Source organism: Bombina bombina, chromosome 4 (genome assembly GCF_027579735.1).
Source record: "Bombina bombina isolate aBomBom1 chromosome 4, aBomBom1.pri, whole genome shotgun sequence".
In the NCBI taxonomy this organism is placed as follows: domain Eukaryota; kingdom Metazoa; phylum Chordata; class Amphibia; order Anura; family Bombinatoridae; genus Bombina; species Bombina bombina.
Genome location: NC_069502.1, coordinates 860,625,668 through 860,643,870, shown reverse-complemented (window position 1 = coordinate 860,643,870; position 18,203 = coordinate 860,625,668). Strand labels below are relative to the sequence as shown.

Genomic DNA, 18,203 nt, shown 5'->3' with positions numbered 1-18,203 from the left:
AAGATAGAAGATGCCGCTTGGATGAAGATGTTTGCTGGTCCGGATCTCCTCTTCTTGGCGGATAGGATGAAGACTTCGGAGCCTCTTCTGGACCTCTTCTTGGCGGATAGGATGAAGACTTCGGACCCTCTTCTGGACGGATCGGTGATACCCGGCGTGGTGAAGACAAGGTAGGAAGATCTTCAGGGGCTTAGTGTTAGGTTTTTTAAGGGGGGTTTGGGTTAGATTAGGGGTATGTGGGTGGTGGGTTGTAATGTTGGGGGGGGTATTGTATGTTTATTTAAATGCAAAAGAGCTGTTTTCTTTGGGGCATGCCCCGCAAAAGGCCCTTTTAAGGGCTGATAAGGTAAAAGAGCTATTAAATTTTTATTTTAGAATAGGGTAGGTAATTTTTTTATTTTGGGGGGCTTTGTTATTTTTTTAGGGGTCTTAGAGTAGGTGTAATTAGTTTAAAATTCTTGTAATCTTTTTTTATTTTTTTGTAATTTAGTGTTTTTTTTGTAATTTAGTTTATTTAATTGTAGATAATTGTAGGTAGTTTATTTAATTAATTTAATGATAGTATAGTGTTAGGTTTAATTGTAACTTAGGTTAGGATTTATTTTACAGGTAATTTTGTAATTATTTTAACTAGGTAACTATTAAATAGTTATTAACTATTTAATAGCTATTGTACCTGGTTAAAAGAAATACAAATTTGCCTGTAAAATAAATATTAATCCTAAAATAGCTACAATATAATTATTATTTATATTGTAGCTATATTAGGGTTTATTTTACAGGTAAGTATTTAGATTTAAATAGGAATAATTTATTTAATAAGATTTATTTTATTTCGTTAGATTTAAATTATATTTAACTTAGGGGGGTGTTAGTGTTAGGGTTAGACTTAGCTTTAGGGGTTAATACATTTAATATAGTAGCGGCGAGGTCCGGTCGGCAGATTAGGGGTTGATACTTGAAGTTAGGTGTTGGCGATGTTAGGGAGGGCAGATTAGGGGTTAATACTATTTATTATAGGGTTTGCGAGGCGGATTAGGGGTTAATACATTTATTATAGTAGCGGTGAGTTCCGGTCGGCAGATTAGGGGTTAATAATTGTAGGTAGGTAGCGGCGACATGGGGGGGGGGGCAGATTAGGGGGTTATAAATATATAGGGGTTGGTGGTGTTAGGGGCAGCAGATTAGGGGTACATAGGGATAATGTAGGTTGCGGCGGTGTGCGGTCGGCAGATTAGGGGTTAAAAAATTTTAATAGAGTGGCGGCGATGTGGGGGGGCCTCGGTTTAGGGGTGCATAGGTAGTTTATGGGTGTTAGTGTACTTTAGAGCACAGTAGTTAAGAGCTTTATGAACCGGCGTTAGCCCAGAAAGCTCTTAACTCCTGGCTTTTTTCTGCGGCTGGAGTCTTGTCGTTAGATTTCTAACGCTCACTTCAGCCAAGACTCTAAATACCGGCGTTAGAAAGATCCCATTGAAAAGATAGGATACGCAATTGACGTAAGGGGATCTGCGGTATGGAAAAGTTGCGGCTGGAAAGTGAGCGTTAGACCCTTACCTACAAGACTCTAAATACCAGCGGTAGACCAAAACCAGCGTTAGGACCCCCTAACGCTGGTTTTAATGGCTAACGCAGAACTCTAAATCTAGGCGTTAAGTAGTTACAGTATAATAGTAGAGAGCTGAGATACTGTTTTGTTGTATATGAGATCTGTGGCCATGGGGGGATATAGCTAATAAGTATACTATGAAAGAGATGAAAGATTACAGCGGGCAAGAGACGCTTAAGTTAGAGGAAAGTGGGTAAAGGACCCATTATGGGGGGGCGAAGCTATAATGGGTTAATCCAGTCTCCTTTTATATATCATAACGTTCAGATATGTGAGTCTAAACAATGCATACAAGCCAAGTCTGCAAACATATTATATACTGCTATTCTCTAGTGGGTGTTGTAATTGAGTTCTACGTCTTGTAGTATTAGGGGTCCTGATACTTAGAACTTTTCACACACGCCAGCATAACAACCATTATAACTATTTTCATGTGATTCCAAGTACAAAATTACAATGTATTATCTAGTTTAAACTATCATTCACAGTTGTAAAAAACAGGGAATACATAAACAAACATTTGCCTGTGATAGGGAGAGGTGTGTCACAGGGTGTTAACTAAGCTAGTGCTTCAATATTAATGAGGCAGCTTACACTATTGTTTTCCAATGGGTGTTATAGCTGAGGCCTCCATAACTGCTGTGTCGGTAGGAGTAGATAGATCCTGGAGAGCCCTCGTGGCGTAGCTTAGGAAGGTAGATCAGGGATATATACTTGAATTGACTTATCTCTAGACTCCTCAGCTGCCTAGCAGACAAAAATTAGTGTTCCGAGGTAGCAAAGGGAAAATTTAAGCCCCTTATGAATAAGTTAGATCATATAATTATATCTGAAAGCTAGGAGCTTCATAAGAACACGTCCGGCTGTCTCCGTAGTTGGCTCCTCCCCCGTCTTTGGGTATATTTATATAACTTTGATCTGCACATAGGGTTCCCTTCTATAAACCTATAATACAATACATTTTTATTTTATTTACACCAGGTGATAACTTGGCTATTTAAACTTTTTTTTTTAACAAATCCCGGATCCTCCGCCATCCTAGTGATAATGAACACACTAGGCCATCTTGTAATCAAGCTTCAGGTGCAGAGGGGGCCTCAAACCACTCCAAAAGCACCCCCCCCAGAGGAAGACATATAATCATCAGTATTCTAGGTATTGTGCAGATAAGGACTATGTTTCTGTACTTACTATGTTAAACACTGATTTCTTCTAATATGAATGTTCTGATGAGTAATAAGATGTGATTTCTGAATAAAATATTTTCTATATTCAGAACATAAAAATCCTTCTCCTCAATGAATTTTATGATGATATTTAAGAGACGATTTTAAGTTAAAACATTTCCAAGATTCGGAACATGAAAATGGTTTCTTACATGTATTAATTTCTGATGAGTAATACGATTTGATTTTAGAGTAAAACATTTCCCACAGTGAGAACATAAAAATGCTTTCTTTGCTGTATGAATTTTCTGATGGTCAATAAGATATCATTTCTTGGTAAAAGATTTTTCACATTCAGAACATGAAAATCTTTTCTCACTTGTGTTAGATGATTTCAGAGTAAACTTTTCTCCCTTTCAGAACATGAAAATGCTTTCTCCCCTGTATGAATTTTCTGATGATTATTAAGATTTGATTTATGGATAAAACATTTTCCACATTCAGAACATGAAAATGCTTTCTCTCCTGTATGAATTTTCTGATGAGTAATAAGGATTGATTTCCGTGTAAAACATTCCCCACATTCAGAACATGAAAATCCTCTCTCTCCTGTATGATTTATAAGATGATATTTAAGAGACGATTTCCAGGTAAAACATTCCCCACATTCAGGACATGAAAATGGTTTCTCACTTGTATGAATTTTCTGATGACGAATAAGATATGATTTCTGAGTAAAGGATTTCCCACAATGAGAACATGAAAATGCTTTCTCTCTTGTATGAATTTTCTGATGGCCAATGAGAGATGATTTCTTAGTAAAACATTTTCCACAATCAGAACATACATTTTCTACATGGCTGGTTTGATTCTGAAGAAGGTTGATAGACGCATCTGCATTTTGACTGTAACAGGGATTATTGTAGTGTATGGAACTACCTGTTAAAAAGAAATATAATAGAAATAATGCTATTTATTAATAACATACCTATTTTATGTTGACAACACTTCAACTATTCTGAATAAGTGTATACTGCAAGAGAAGGGGATCAGCTATGACCCTACACATTTCACCAGCCCCCATAGGCAATTTAGTGAATACTACAGAATATATTATAGACTCCCCGGCATCCCATATGTGTCAGTCACTGAAATAAATATAAATGCTTTAGTATTTTTTTTTTTACCTATTATTTTTTTTAAATATATTTATTTGGAATACGATTAGAAAAGCAAGTGTGTGTGATTCTTTAGCAATGTACATAAATAGTGACATATGAATACAAATCTAATACATTTTTTCTTTTTTTTGGAAATACAATTTAGTTTTTTTTTAGAACATAAAGATTTGTGTATGGAGTACTGCAGGGCATATTCCCCTATGTTAAGAACACTTAAAAGTAAAATATTTACATTAAATATATAGTTAAAAACATTATTAAATATGAATATTGTATAAATATGCAAAGGCCCCAATGCACTTATATATTTGTGTGTGTACATATGTATGTGTTTATATATGTCTGTAATACACATATACATATATAAATACATATGTACACACATATAAACATACATATTTAGACATGTATATGTATGTTTCTATGTTAAAAGTCTTTGCAATACAGGGATTTTTATGAGTCAAAAATTGCAACGACAGAGTGACAGAAAACGTCTCCATCAAGGAACAGACCTTGGGTCAAACAGAGGTGACACTAGTTTATCTTAAGATATGCTTTTATCATATTTATGACACTGCATGATACAAATATGACAAATACAGTATGTCATATCTGTTATCAAACTAATCCTCCTGATGTCATGAATGGATTGCTTATATGGGTGTATGCACTGGATATACATCACAGAAAGTTATAAGTTGTTATATAATTTCAGCCAGGGTCTCAGAGCTTTTATGACATAAAACAGAGGGGTAGTTAATCTCATTGTCCATTCTGGAAAAAGGTTTGGACAAGAAATCTGATCTCAAAGAAAAGTGCTTATAATTAAAACAATATAATATTGTAATTTTACATGGGAGGCTGCCTGCACAGCATCTTTTGACTATTCTCCATTCCATATCCCAGGAAGCAGAGGCTATTCTTCAGGTAAAGTTATAAATTCTGTAATATTTTCTCCCTTTTAATTTTTAAAACTGTTTTGCATTTTGTAATTTTATTTGGTAACTCTTTTTATATAAATGCACTGATAGCAAAATATCAGCAGGAAAAAGTAGAGTTTTTAAGACACTTTACAAATCACTAGTGAGGCACAACCGTGTATAATGTGTACAGAACTGAAGAAACCATTTATAGAAGCTTGTACATTACACATTTCGTAAAAGAAGCTTCAAAAAGAGTTTCTGGTTTCAAAACCATTAAAAAAAAAAAAGACTTTAGTTATCTTAACATGTGTTGCTTGTGACAGATAATGAAACAGTGATATAGCAAAGATGGCACTATTATGGCACACTTAGATACTATAAGGGGTGATACGTTTTACCATAACTAATAGAGAGGATGGGGTTAACCTGATTAATAATAAAACTTAACGTTTACTCAAAATTTACATAAAAATGTGAATACACAAACATTTAAAAACAACTAAAAAACAAATAAGAATGACAGTTCCCTTAGTGTATAAATGTATACTATTAGGTCCCAACCCGGCTGTCACAGAAAAAGAAACATATCAGCCGATATACGGGAGGTGGTTCACAAATATTAAACTATTAAAGCTTCAGCCAAAATGGCTGGTACTTATTACCATTTATTACATTTGTTTAAACTACCAGAATTCCAACCCTTTACATTAAGTTTAAGCTATGTTGAGGTGTGAGGATAGGTCTCACATAGATGGTATATATATATATATATATATATATATATATAAAGCTATAGAGTCCACAGCAAGAATGGCAGAGAATATTAGCCTTTTTCTAGTGTAAGAATTGGCTACCAGGTCACCAATAATGTCATCAAATATACGTGTAGTGATTAATATACAGGTAGCCTAAATATAGAACTGTAGATTCAACAGCCAAAGTGGCTGAATCCTATTATTACCATTAAAGCTGCTATCAGAACTCCAGCTCATGAAATGAAGCTAAAGCTACGTGGTATGTAAAGATAATACGTGTATAGGTAGCGTCAATAGAAGGCTATTATTTTCACAGCATAAAGCTATAAGTTTCACAGCCAAAGTGGCTGGAAAAATTTACCATTAACTACCATGAGATGCTACCTAAATAACCACAGCTATCAGGGCAAAGCTTAAACTAAATTGCCAAACAATTAGGAACCGGAACCGCGTAAAAATTACAGCGGTTATGAGAATATAACAAATTAAAGTACACAGACAAGGAGCAGTACGAACACCTGACGTGCGTTTCGGAACTGCTATTTCAAAGGTGCCAGCTGCCCCCGATCTCTGTTCTTTTATATGCCAGGCAGCCAATAGGATTAGCAGAACGTAGAGCATCAATAGCTGAATGACGCCCTTGACAAAATCAGAACGATTGGCTAAGGGAAGGGATGTTGGCTCCAATCAAATTACTCGCCGTGTAGACACACACTCTCAGATCTAGACTAATCAGGATACATATTGAGGTGACAGGGATACCTTGAATATGTTGCAGCTATACTTTGCTTATACATGTGCTGAGAATCCATATACTCTTTCGCGATCAGGCACATTTAATTCTCATGACTTATATGTGGTGACAATACCGTAATGATTGTGTCGATTTTTTGCACATTGTCTGTACTCAGCCGATCGTGGGCATGGATATTATATATTTGTACAAGCTACTTTCTGAGGTGCTGAATCCGATATATATGAGGGGAGTTCTTTCACATAGTTCTGCAAGAAATAATCAATATACTGTGATAGATTGGAGGTAATTGAGTCAATGCCCGATATTATCGGGCGTCCTGGTGGTTCTTTCATATTTTTGTGAATCTTTGGTAGGAAGTAAAAGATTGGAGTTCTAAAGTTTTTGATTAGTAAAAAATTATATTCTGAATCTGTCAGCAAATTTGTTACTTTTGCTTCTTCAAGCATTGTTCTTAATCTACCTTGATACTCATCACCTGGATCATTTAAAAGTTTTTTATATGTAGAAGTATCATTCAATAATCTATATGCCTCAGTTTTATAATACAAATTGCTCATGATCACAACTCCACCCCCTTTATCGGCTTGCTTTATCACTATATCGGATCTTGATTGTAATTCTTTAAGAATTGTTTTTTCTTTCAAACTCAAATTCAACTTTTTATTTTGTTTAATGTCCATTTCTTCTAGATCTTGTTTAACCATTTTTTCAAAGGACTCTATATAATTTCCTTTCTCCTGTGTTGGAAAGAATTTAGACTTAGCTCTAAAGTTGGTATGTATATATCCTTTCTTAGTCTCATCTGATTTATTATCAACAATCAGATTCTTTAAAAAAATACTTCTTTAGGGTTAGTCTTCTCACAAATTGGTTAATATTTATATAGTGTTCAAATTTATTCATTGTGGAGGTGGGGGCGAAGGATAACCCTTTTTTCAGTATATCCTCTTGTGTTTTAGTTAACTGTATTTCACTTAGATTAAAAATCCCACTATTTTCAGATTCAGTGTGTGTTGTACTTTGATCTTTATTTACAGCTAGACTACTTACTTCTCTATTTCTTGCCCTTCCTCTTCCCCCTCTCTTCTTCTCTTTCCTTTCGGAGGGTCGTGGTTTCTGTCCTGACCTCCTCCTAAAAATGGGATGATGTACTAGCTCTGGGGGGGGATAGCTCAGCTGTTCTTAAAGCGTTGAATCTATTATATGTTGTGAGGTGCAATTAGGAGGTAGGCAAATCTGGTTATTCTACCATTGGTCCACACTAACCTTGAAAGTAGCTTGTACTTTAACCATCTCACCAGTGTAGACCGAGGTACATTCTATAATTAGTCGGCTTTACAAAAGCAAATAGAACTTTATTTATATTCTTTATCCACATTTGAGTAGAATAGAATGGATATCTTTAAAACCAGAGATACATTACTATTAGCTATTGACGTTTCAATGGAAAACAACAGTCAGACAGTAGAAGTCCCCTTTGCCACTCCTACTTTAGATATTAATACCACCTTAAATAGACTTGATGATTTACTTACAAAAGAACTAAAAATAAAAACAGAATTGAAATTTATGGAAAAATATATTGATGTAGGGATGGTCCCAAGAGGGCTACGTTTAAAGAAAGACTGCACATTTGAGTTAAAAACGGATCTAAAAATAGAATGGTTTGATGTATTAGAAACAGCTTCCTTTGATTTAATTAAGATTATCATAAAAGCAAGGAATATTGCTCTAAAAGAAATTAATGATGAGCTGAGTAAATCCAAAACGATGTTTGAATCAATAAAAAAAAGATATGAAATCCCAGGAAAAAGAGAGTGAAATCATTAGAAAACTAGGTGAACTTAACATTGATCTATTAAATAACAAATGGAAAAAGTTTAACAGGGATAGAGAGGACTATAAAAGTGATGAAGATTTAGAAATCGGACAAGGAGATAATATACAAAATACTGGTAATAAAAAGAATGATATATTATTCAGTAAAAAGAAGGAGAATAGGCCACAGAATAGACAGGAAGAAAGACCCGCTTAAGAATTACCAGATCAAAGACAGATGCAACAGAGAGATAAGAAAGAAACTTTAATTCAACTAATATTAGAAAGACAACTGTCTATGATAATTGGGACCAGGGAAAGTACGGAGATCAGATAAAAAGAAATGGGAGAACGGAAAGGAGATTTAGAGAAGAGTATATGGATAGTGACTATTATGACAGGAACAGATCTAGAGACCTCAGGAGAAATTTGAACCCATCTGGTTATAGTAATAGGAACTATCATTACAATCAGAGGAATTATGATCAACATTATAGAGATTATGAATCAAGAGAGTTTGAGAGAAATGACACTAGGGATCAGAGAGAAAGAAATGGGAATAGACATAATGGTTATTATAATGGAAATAGGAACTATCAACGAGGATGGTTCAATAAAGGGAATGAACCTTATGAATCAAACAGGAGGATAGAACCTGCACAACAAAACTGGAGGGTTCCGACATATAATAGATTCAACGCTTTAAGAACAGCTGAGCTATCCCCCCCCAGAGCTAGTACATCATCCCATTTTTAGGAGGAGGTCAGGACAGAAACCACGACCCTCCGAAAAGAAAGAGAAGAAGAGAGGGGGAAGAGGAAGGGCAAGAAATAGAGAAGTAAGTAGTCTAGCTGTAAATAAAGATCAAAGTACAACACACACTGAATCTGAAAATAGTGGGATTTTTAATCTAAGTGAAATACAGTTAACTAAAACACAAGAGGATATACTGAAAAAAGGGTTATCCTTCGCCCCCACCTCCACAATGAATAAATTCGAACACTATATAAATATTAACCAATTTGTGAGAAGACTAACCCTAAAGAAGTATTTTTTTAAAGAATCTGATTGTTGATAATAAATCAGATGAGACTAAGAAAGGATATATACATACCAACTTTAGAGCTAAGTCTAAATTCTTTCCAACACAGGAGAAAGGAAATTATATAGAGTCCTTTGAAAAAATGGTTAAACAAGATCTAGAAGAAATGGACATTAAACAAAATAAAAAGTGGAATTTGAGTTTGAAAGAAAAAACAATTCTTAAAGAATTACAATCAAGATCCGATATAGTGATAAAGCAAGCCGATAAAGGGGGTGGAGTTGTGATCATGAGCAATTTGTATTATAAAACTGAGGCATATAGATTATTGAATGATACTTCTACATATAAAAAACTTTTAAATGATCCAGGTGATGAGTATCAAGGTAGATTAAGAACAATGCTTGAAGAAGCAAAAGTAACAAATTTGCTGACAGATTCAGAATATAATTTTTTACTAATCAAAAACTTTAGAACTCCAATCTTTTACTTCCTACCAAAGATTCACAAAAATATGAAAGAACCACCAGGACGCCCGATAATATGCCCGATAATATCGGGCATTGACTCAATTACCTCCAATCTATCACAGTATATTGATTATTTCTTGCAGAACTATGTGAAAGAACTCCCCTCATATATATCGGATTCAGCACATTTTTTGAGAATATTAAAGGATGTAAAATGTGAAGATAACTTTGTGCTAGTCACCTGTGATGTCAGTTCCCTTTATACTAACATAGAACATAACTTGGGTTTACAAGCAATCGAGAGATTTTTCAATAATGACCCAGAGATGACTAGCACACAGAGTAGATTCCTGCTGCAATGTATCAGGTTTATATTAAACAATAATTATTTCAAATTCGAAAATGGATATTTTCTACAGGTGAAAGGTACGGCTATGGGCACAAGGTTCGCACCCAGTTATGCTAATCTGTTCATGGGAGTATTCGAGAATGAAGTTATAGATAATTCCCCATGGGGTGCGAACCTTGTGCTCTATAGACGCTATATCGACGACCTGTTTTTAATTTGGAAGGGAGACACAGAATTATTAGAGCTGTTCATTGATGATCTTAACTCCAATAAGTTTGGCTTAAATTTCACTTATGAAAGTAGTAATCATAAAATAAATTATCTAGATATAGAAATAGAAATAAAAAATAACAAAATAAAAACAAAGACCTTTTTTAAAAAAGTCGACTCTAATAATTATATAGACTCAGAGAGTTGTCACCATACTAAATGGAAAAAGAACATACCAAAGGGTCAATTACTACGCGTTAGAAGGAACTCTACAGATATAGGAGACTTTGAGGAACAGTCAAAAGTGCTTATAAAAAGGTTTGGACAAAAGGGATATGATACCAACAGAATTACACAAATAGCGAATGAGGTTAAGAGTATAGATAGAGAAGAATTGCTAAAGAAAAAAGATAAGCCAAGAAAGGAAGAGGGGAAAGGAAAACTAGATATACCACTAATAACAACGTATTCAGCTAATCATAAACAATTCCAAGGAATAATTAAGAAACACTGGCACTTGTTATTGAAAGACCCATTAATAGGGCCTAGTATAGGAATGAACCAGAGATTCATCTATAAAAAGGCGAAGAACCTTAAATCGATATTAGCACCCAGCGAATTTAAAAATGGGAAACAACTGTGCAATAAAGGATACAAAACCCTTAAAGGAGAAAAAATTGAAGGTTTTTTTCTGTGTCATCAGTGCAAATCCTGAAAACATAGCACAAAATTAAAACAGATAAAATCAGATAAAGATGGAAGACTAATTAAAATAACAGATATTATTAGATGCACGGATATGAATATTATTTATATGTTACAATGTAGCTGTAATTTAAGGTATTTTGGACAAACGGGACGAAAGTTAAAAGACCGTATACGGGAACACATCCTAGCGATAGAACATCTGAGGGAAGATACCATTTTGTACAAACATTTCAAAGAGGTCCATAGTGGTAACATTGATGCCTTAACATTTTGGGGAGTTAAAAAGGTAATATCAGATGGGAGAAGAGGTAATATAGGGTTGAAATTGTTAAAACATGAAGCAGAATTAATTTTTAATTTTGGAACACTTCACCCTAAGGGACTTAACAGTGAAATGGATCTGAATTCTTTAATATAAAATTCATAAAGTATACATCTAAAGATAGAATTTAATTATGACATAGATCTCCAAATTATGATCTTGACTGAGGCCATTGCCATTTTTAATTATCAAATAAATTCTAAATCACACTTAACTTGGTATTCTAAACTTCATATATAATTTAGGCAATTTTTTTTTTGTGGGTCTGATAAAAAAAAAAAAAAAAAAGAAGAATAAAGTCATAAAAATGACTAAGGAAGGGAGGCTAGTTGATTAGCTCAATGAGTAAGGCTTCAACCTTACAAATATAAGGTACCAGGGTTTGAATACAAGTAAGAATATGTGAAAAACCTTTAGTTTTCAAAAGTGATAAAAAAGAGGAAATAAGTCAAATACTATAATATGAACATAGGAAGTAAAGCCACAATGGTAGCATAACAGATAAGAAGAGAGCTTCCCACTACAAAGGTTGGGAGTTCGAATACAAATGAGAAATATGGAAAAAAAATAATTTTTTTTAAAGTATACTAAGAAGGGTAAATAAGCTAAGTATTAGAATTTGAATCGAGGAAGCATAGCTTCAATGGTAGCATAATGGATATGGAGTAGGTTTCCCACCACAAAGGTTGAGAGTTCGAACCTAGGATGGTTTGAGACTATTTATATTAACCTGATATATATATATTTTTTGCCAATTATTGTTGAACATCGAAATCCGTGTCAAAGTGACTTGTCTCTTTATGTTTTTATTTATTTTATTATTTTTTTATTATTATATATTTTTGTATTTAAATTTTAAATTTTAGAGCCTGGTTTCTAAATTGAGGAATGTAAGGTGCTTGGGGTTAATATGATGTAAGCTAGTATGAGTAGAATTTGAGAATATTTATTCAACTGTTAGTGGCTATTTCCTAACATATTAGAAGTGAACTTTGAATAAACATACCGACTGATTCTTGAGAACGAGACAGTGACAAGTAGAGAGTGACTAATAAGGACACTTCGAGTAAACATTGATTGAGAACTAAGAAAGGGTTAATGGAACTCCCTTTAAATAAATGGAATCAGCTGGCTGTAGGCATCTTGACAAAGGCTCCCTGGTGAGCTGAAACGCGTAGACTTGTCTACTTTTCAGCCCTGCAGAAAGGAAAGAACTACAGAGACACATCTACTCCCAGAACCGTCACGCCAGCAATACCTGAAGGACCTGGTCAGACGGTAGGAGTATAGATCAACCGATTTTTCTACTAGTGTGCACACTAAGGATATCAGGAGAAGATTACCAGCACCTATCAAAGGTAAACTAACACGACCACGGTGGGACGTAGACAAACAGGCTGAAGACTCAAACGCCTGAACTACAGAAAGACCGGGTGAGTGTTTCCAACTTCAAAAAGTGTGGAATTGGATTGTGACAACTGTTTAAATACAGGTACTCTGAATGTTTTAAAAAGACTTACAAATTAACACTGAAACACTGATTTACACCTGTGGAAGCTATTGCAGCTATTGCAACCTAAGAGACTTTAAAGCCCTTACGGAAGAGTGTCATACAACAGCACATATATGATTATATTAACATCGCTGCAAACAGACTTCCAATAGCGTCTTGACACACAAAGAACTGTGTAACTATCATAAGAAGTCACTGCAATTGTCAATCAGTCTGGTTATTTTTATAACAGTACAATAGCTTAATTTAAGGCTTTTTTTAGTCATAGTCAGCATTAAGTATTAATGCACAGAGTTTTCAAAACTGGTTTTTGCTAACAGCTATATATAGTGGATGGATACTGCTCTAGAACTTATGTCTGATTAGAGCGTTGCAATTATTTGTCTAAGGTTTGCTTGTAATTCATTGAACAGGTTTTAACAGACATTAGTAATTTTATTTTTTCATTTTTATTTTTTTTAGATTAATGGACACCGGTGTCACAGTATTTAAGTGATTATTTACATATTTGAACCCTTTGAATTCATCTAGAATTATCTGGAATTTGTGTAATAAAATTTGCTATTTAATATTGAAACCCGCAGCACCTTGCATTTTTTAAGAATTTTTTTAAGAAATCAAACTCTGATAAAAAGTGGTTTGGGTTAGTCTAAAGAAGTATATATTAAATCAAGTAAATCCTAAGGTTCAAGTGTATATAGATTCATTTTGATTTATTGGGGTTTTGTCTAACATATATAATTGACATTACAATATTTGGATTTGATACCAACACAGGTTTTTTAGAATTTTATTTTTAAAGTGCCAGATCGCCTCTTTTGGCGCCGCCTCCACCCTTTGTTACTTTTATATTATATATTTGTGTATGATAATATATCATCTAATCACAAAGTTTCATTATGGTAACAATATTGTAATAAAAGCACAGATATACTCATTGTATCGCTTCTGTATTAAGCCATATCGTGGGGAAAAGATTAATATATTCTTGTGCAGTCATGCATAGTCCATTTACAAGATTTGCACACGGAACAAATATCACAAATGTATGATTAAATGGTTATCGTTAAAAATGGTAGATGTCTAATCATTAAGATGTTACTGAGATTTTATTAATAATGTATTGTATCTTTCACAAAGTGCGTCTGAATCAAGTGTGGACTCTGTCCATATGGTTGTCTTGTCATCCTATTCAATCGCGTTAGTATAGTCTCTTATAGCGAGTGTCTAGCACCTATAGGCCATACTTGAAGGACTAGAGATATATCCACATCAAAGATTATCAATTGTGTGGATTTGTAATTAATATTTTGAAATCAATGAAGAAATCAGTAGGTTTAGGAACAATTCCTAAACCGCGGGGATGAAGATAGAAGATGCTGTCTGGATGAAGATAGAAGACGCTGCCTGGATGGATAAAAACCTCACTGCCTGGATAAAGATTTCTCGACACCTGGATGAGGATGGATGTTCGGACTTCAAAAACTGTAAGTGGATAGTTGGGGGTTAGTGTTAGGTTTTTTTTCAACTTTTTTTTGGGTGGTTTTTTTTTTTTTAGATTAGTGTTTGGGCTTGTCTTAAAAGACCTGAATGCCCTTTTAAAAGCAAGAAAAAGAGCTGAATGCCCTTTTAAGGGCAATGCCCATACAAATGCCCTTTTGAGGGCAATGGGTAGCTTAGGTTTTTTTTTTAGAGTTAGGGATTTTATTTTGGGGGGTTGGTTGGGTGGTGGGTTTTACTGTTGGGGGGTCTTTGTATTTTTTTTCAGGGAAAAGAGCTGATTTCTTTAGGGCAATGCCCTACAAAAGACCCTTTAAGGGCTATTGGTAGTTTATTGTAGGCTAGGTTTTTATTTTTATTTTGGGGGCTTTTTATATTGATAGGGCTATTAGATAAGGTGTAATTGGTTTTTATTTTGGATAATTTCATTTGTAATTTTTTGTAATTTAGTATTTTTTTTATTTTTTGTAATTTAGTATTAACTGTAGATTTTTTTTTAATAGTATTAGGTTTTTTAATAATAAGTTATTTAATTGATAGTTATTTTAATTCTAGTCTAATAGTAATGTTAGTTTAATCTTAGGTTTTTTTAATTTCACAGGTAAGTTTTTATTTATTTTAAGATAGGGATCTTCTAATTTTAATTTAAAGTCAGGGGGTTGTTAGGTTTAGGGGTTAATAGTTTAATTTATTTTTTGGCGATGGGGGGGCTGGCGGTTTTGGGGTGAATAGGTTTATTTAGTGGTGGTGATGTTGGAGGCGGCGATGTCAGGGAGCGGCGGAATAGGGGTTAATATCTTTATTATAGTGTGGGCGATGTTGGGGTGCAGGGGAATAGGGGTTAATAATAGGGTTTTAAAAGAGTGCTGAGTTCCCTTCCTTTTACAGTAAGACTTTCATATATATATATATATATATATATATATATATATATATATATATATATATATATATATATATATATATATATATATATATATAGTGTCTATCTTTTGCAAGTTTAAGAAATACAGTAATTTTGGGTCTGCACCATTATACTAGAAAGTACTTTCTAAAAGCGTATTAAGGTACATATTTAATGTGTTGAGCTTGCTTGCCATTAATAATGAATAGGGGTTAATAACTTTATTATAGTGGCAGTGATATCGGGAGCAGCAGATTATGAGGTTAATATATTTATTTCGGTGGCGGCGATGTCGGGTGCGTCAGATTAGGGGTTAATAAGTTTATGTAGGTATCGGCGATGTCGGGGGCAGCAGATTAGGGGTGTTTAGATGTGGGGTTTATGTTAGGGTGTTGGGTTTAAACGTAACTTTTTCCCCCCCATAGACATCAATGGGGTTGCGTTACAGAGCTTTTCATTCCGCGATCACAGGTGTCTATGGGGAAAGCGCGCACGAGCATGTCAAAGCAGCGTTTGTATTTTGTGCGGTATGGAGCTCATGGCAACCATATTGCACGCACAAGGCGGCTTTTTCAAAACTCGTAATGGCAGCGCTATAGAGGGTGAAATAATGCAATTTTTGTTGCGTTCGTTTTGCACCCTCTATAGCGCAAAACTTGGTGATTGTTAGTTAATATTTAATACCACTAAAGATTTAAATTAATTTAATAAAAAGTTAGAAACGTTTAAATATTTATAACATAGACAAAATGACTGCAAAATAATATGTGTAAGCAATTCATCAATGTTTTTATTGCAATGTGAATGTAATTATTTTTTCTAACCAGGAGATGGCAGCAAAACCACAATTTTTTGAGGTTGGCACAAATCTAATTGTTTTTAAAAGGTCTGTAACACAAAATATTATTACAAGCATGAATAAGGGTTAATTTACCCGAAACGTCGCTTATTTTGATGTCTGTATTTAAATAAAGACAAAGAAAAGAATTAATTGTGCCGTGGACATAACTCTCTATTAGTTCTCTAATAACTTTTATTATTAATCCGGTCAACCCCATCCTCTCTATTAGTTATGGTACAACATATCACCCCCTATAGTATCTAAGTGTGCCATAATAGTGCTTCTTCTTCTTTTTCCTTAGTCGTTTAATATATAGGCACTAGGCACTGCCCTCCCATACCTATATATTACTATAGGAGGGTGATTGTTTGCTCACCCTTACCTCTCTGATTTAATCATCAGGGAATTTCCTTGTTCATATGGCAGAAGATGTACGATATTTTTAGGGATTTAATTAAGTTCAGACACATTTTTTTTCTTTACTAAGACATATCTTTCCCCTCTGATGAAGTCATTTTCAGGCTTTTGCACTCACTGCATTTAGACTTTGATTTCAGTCCCACATAAATCATATCACAATCAACTACAGAAAACTTGTGAGCTTTCGTCTATGTGTTTTATTGAGATGAGATGAGGGGTCTAAAAATGTCTCCCTCTCCCCTATTAAAACCCTCCCTGTGCTTAGTGGGGCAGATAATCTGCATCAATCAGACACATCACACACGTGCACTCACCTGTACTGATATTGCCACTGATTTCCTGCTTCACAGCTTCCTGCTGACTCTTTACGTACAGATCATTTGTTTGGTCAGCATTAAGTGTAACTTCAGTCTTAACATCACCTGCATAATCATATAAATATTGTCACATTAAAGCTTTATAGCACTGGACAAATAATTTGTAATATCTGAATTTCACATGTAAACTCACCTGTGCCCTGTATCCCTCAGACACGTCACACATGTACACTCACCGGTGCCTGTGTCCCTCAGACACATCATACATGTACACTCACCTGTGCCTGTGTCCCTCAGACATGTCACACATGTACACTAACCGGTGCCTGTATCCCTCAGACATGTCACACACATACACTCACTGGTGCCTGCGTCTCTCAGACACATCATACATGTACACTCACCTGTGCCTGTGTCCCTCAGACATGTCACACACATACACTCACCGGTGCCTGCGTCCCTCAGACATGTCACACACGTACACTCACCGGCAGTGGCGTAGTGTGGGGGGGCCACAGTGGCGGTTTCCCGGGGCGTATGATTCTGAGGGGCGCAAAACGCTTGGCTCCCAGCCTCCCCTGTCCCCACCATCTCAAGACAGTAGACAGTCACAGTCCCACTCCCAGCGGCGCTACAGGGAGGCTAAAAAATCTGACAGGCGCCTGCACCCAGCCGTTCTGTCTCTCAAGTGAACTGTCAAGACATGCTGTGTAATTATTTAATTATCATAATTTATGAGTGTAATCCTATCCGACCGTTACCTGCTGCTAGACTAGCGTTTACGTCACTAGTTAGCACGGTCCACTCCCAGTGCGCATTTTAGGAGGGAGGAAGAAGTCAGAGCACCAGAGCCAGAGTGGAGTCAGACTGACTAGCACGCCGCGCCCGCAGCGATAAGGTAAGTAGTGTCAACCGAAATTACCAAACTCATCACCGGGTCCGTATCAGGACCAGACCACCACTGCCAGCCAGAATTATAATTAAATTATTATAACCCCTGTTGCTGTTTTTGCCTGGGGAATGGGGATTGGAAATAGCAACGCACGCAATATGCAGCTTAGCCTCTACCGTTACCCAGGTGATGTCGCAGGGCCAGGTAGCCAGCCAAGTTCCAATGGACCCAGAGTCACTCTGAGCCAGCCAGCCAAGTTCCAACTTCCAAAGGACCCAGAGTCTGAGCCAGCCAGCATGCCAGAGTGTGAGAGTGATCTATGCTGCTTTAAAGTGAAAGGCGGTTATTTTATTTCAAATTCATTTTTAACTTGGTTAAAAACATCTTGTATGTTTTACCCAGGTTAAAAATGAATTTGAAATAAAATAACCGGCTTTCACTTTAAAGCAGCATAGATCACTCTCACACTCTGGCATGCTGGTTCAGATGTATTTTAAAAATTAAAT

General features: G+C 35.3%; 2 protein-coding genes across 2 annotated transcripts in view; one reads left to right on the top strand and one right to left on the bottom strand.

The window, feature by feature from the left end:
* Positions 1–18,203, top strand: part of LOC128657999 (uncharacterized) — a 302,915-nt gene that overhangs the window by 158,669 nt on the left and 126,043 nt on the right. The window lies entirely within an intron of this gene.
* The window catches only part of LOC128657320 (zinc finger protein 154-like), a 71,420-nt gene continuing 53,944 nt past the window's right edge, over positions 728–18,203 (bottom strand). The window contains exons 6-7 of the mRNA XM_053711619.1: positions 16,803–16,910; positions 728–3,714 (exon numbers count right to left, since the gene is read on the bottom strand). Coding sequence (XP_053567594.1) covers positions 3,170–3,714; positions 16,803–16,910 — 653 coding nt within the window. The 3' untranslated portion in view covers positions 728–3,169. The remainder of the gene's footprint in view (positions 3,715–16,802; positions 16,911–18,203) is intronic.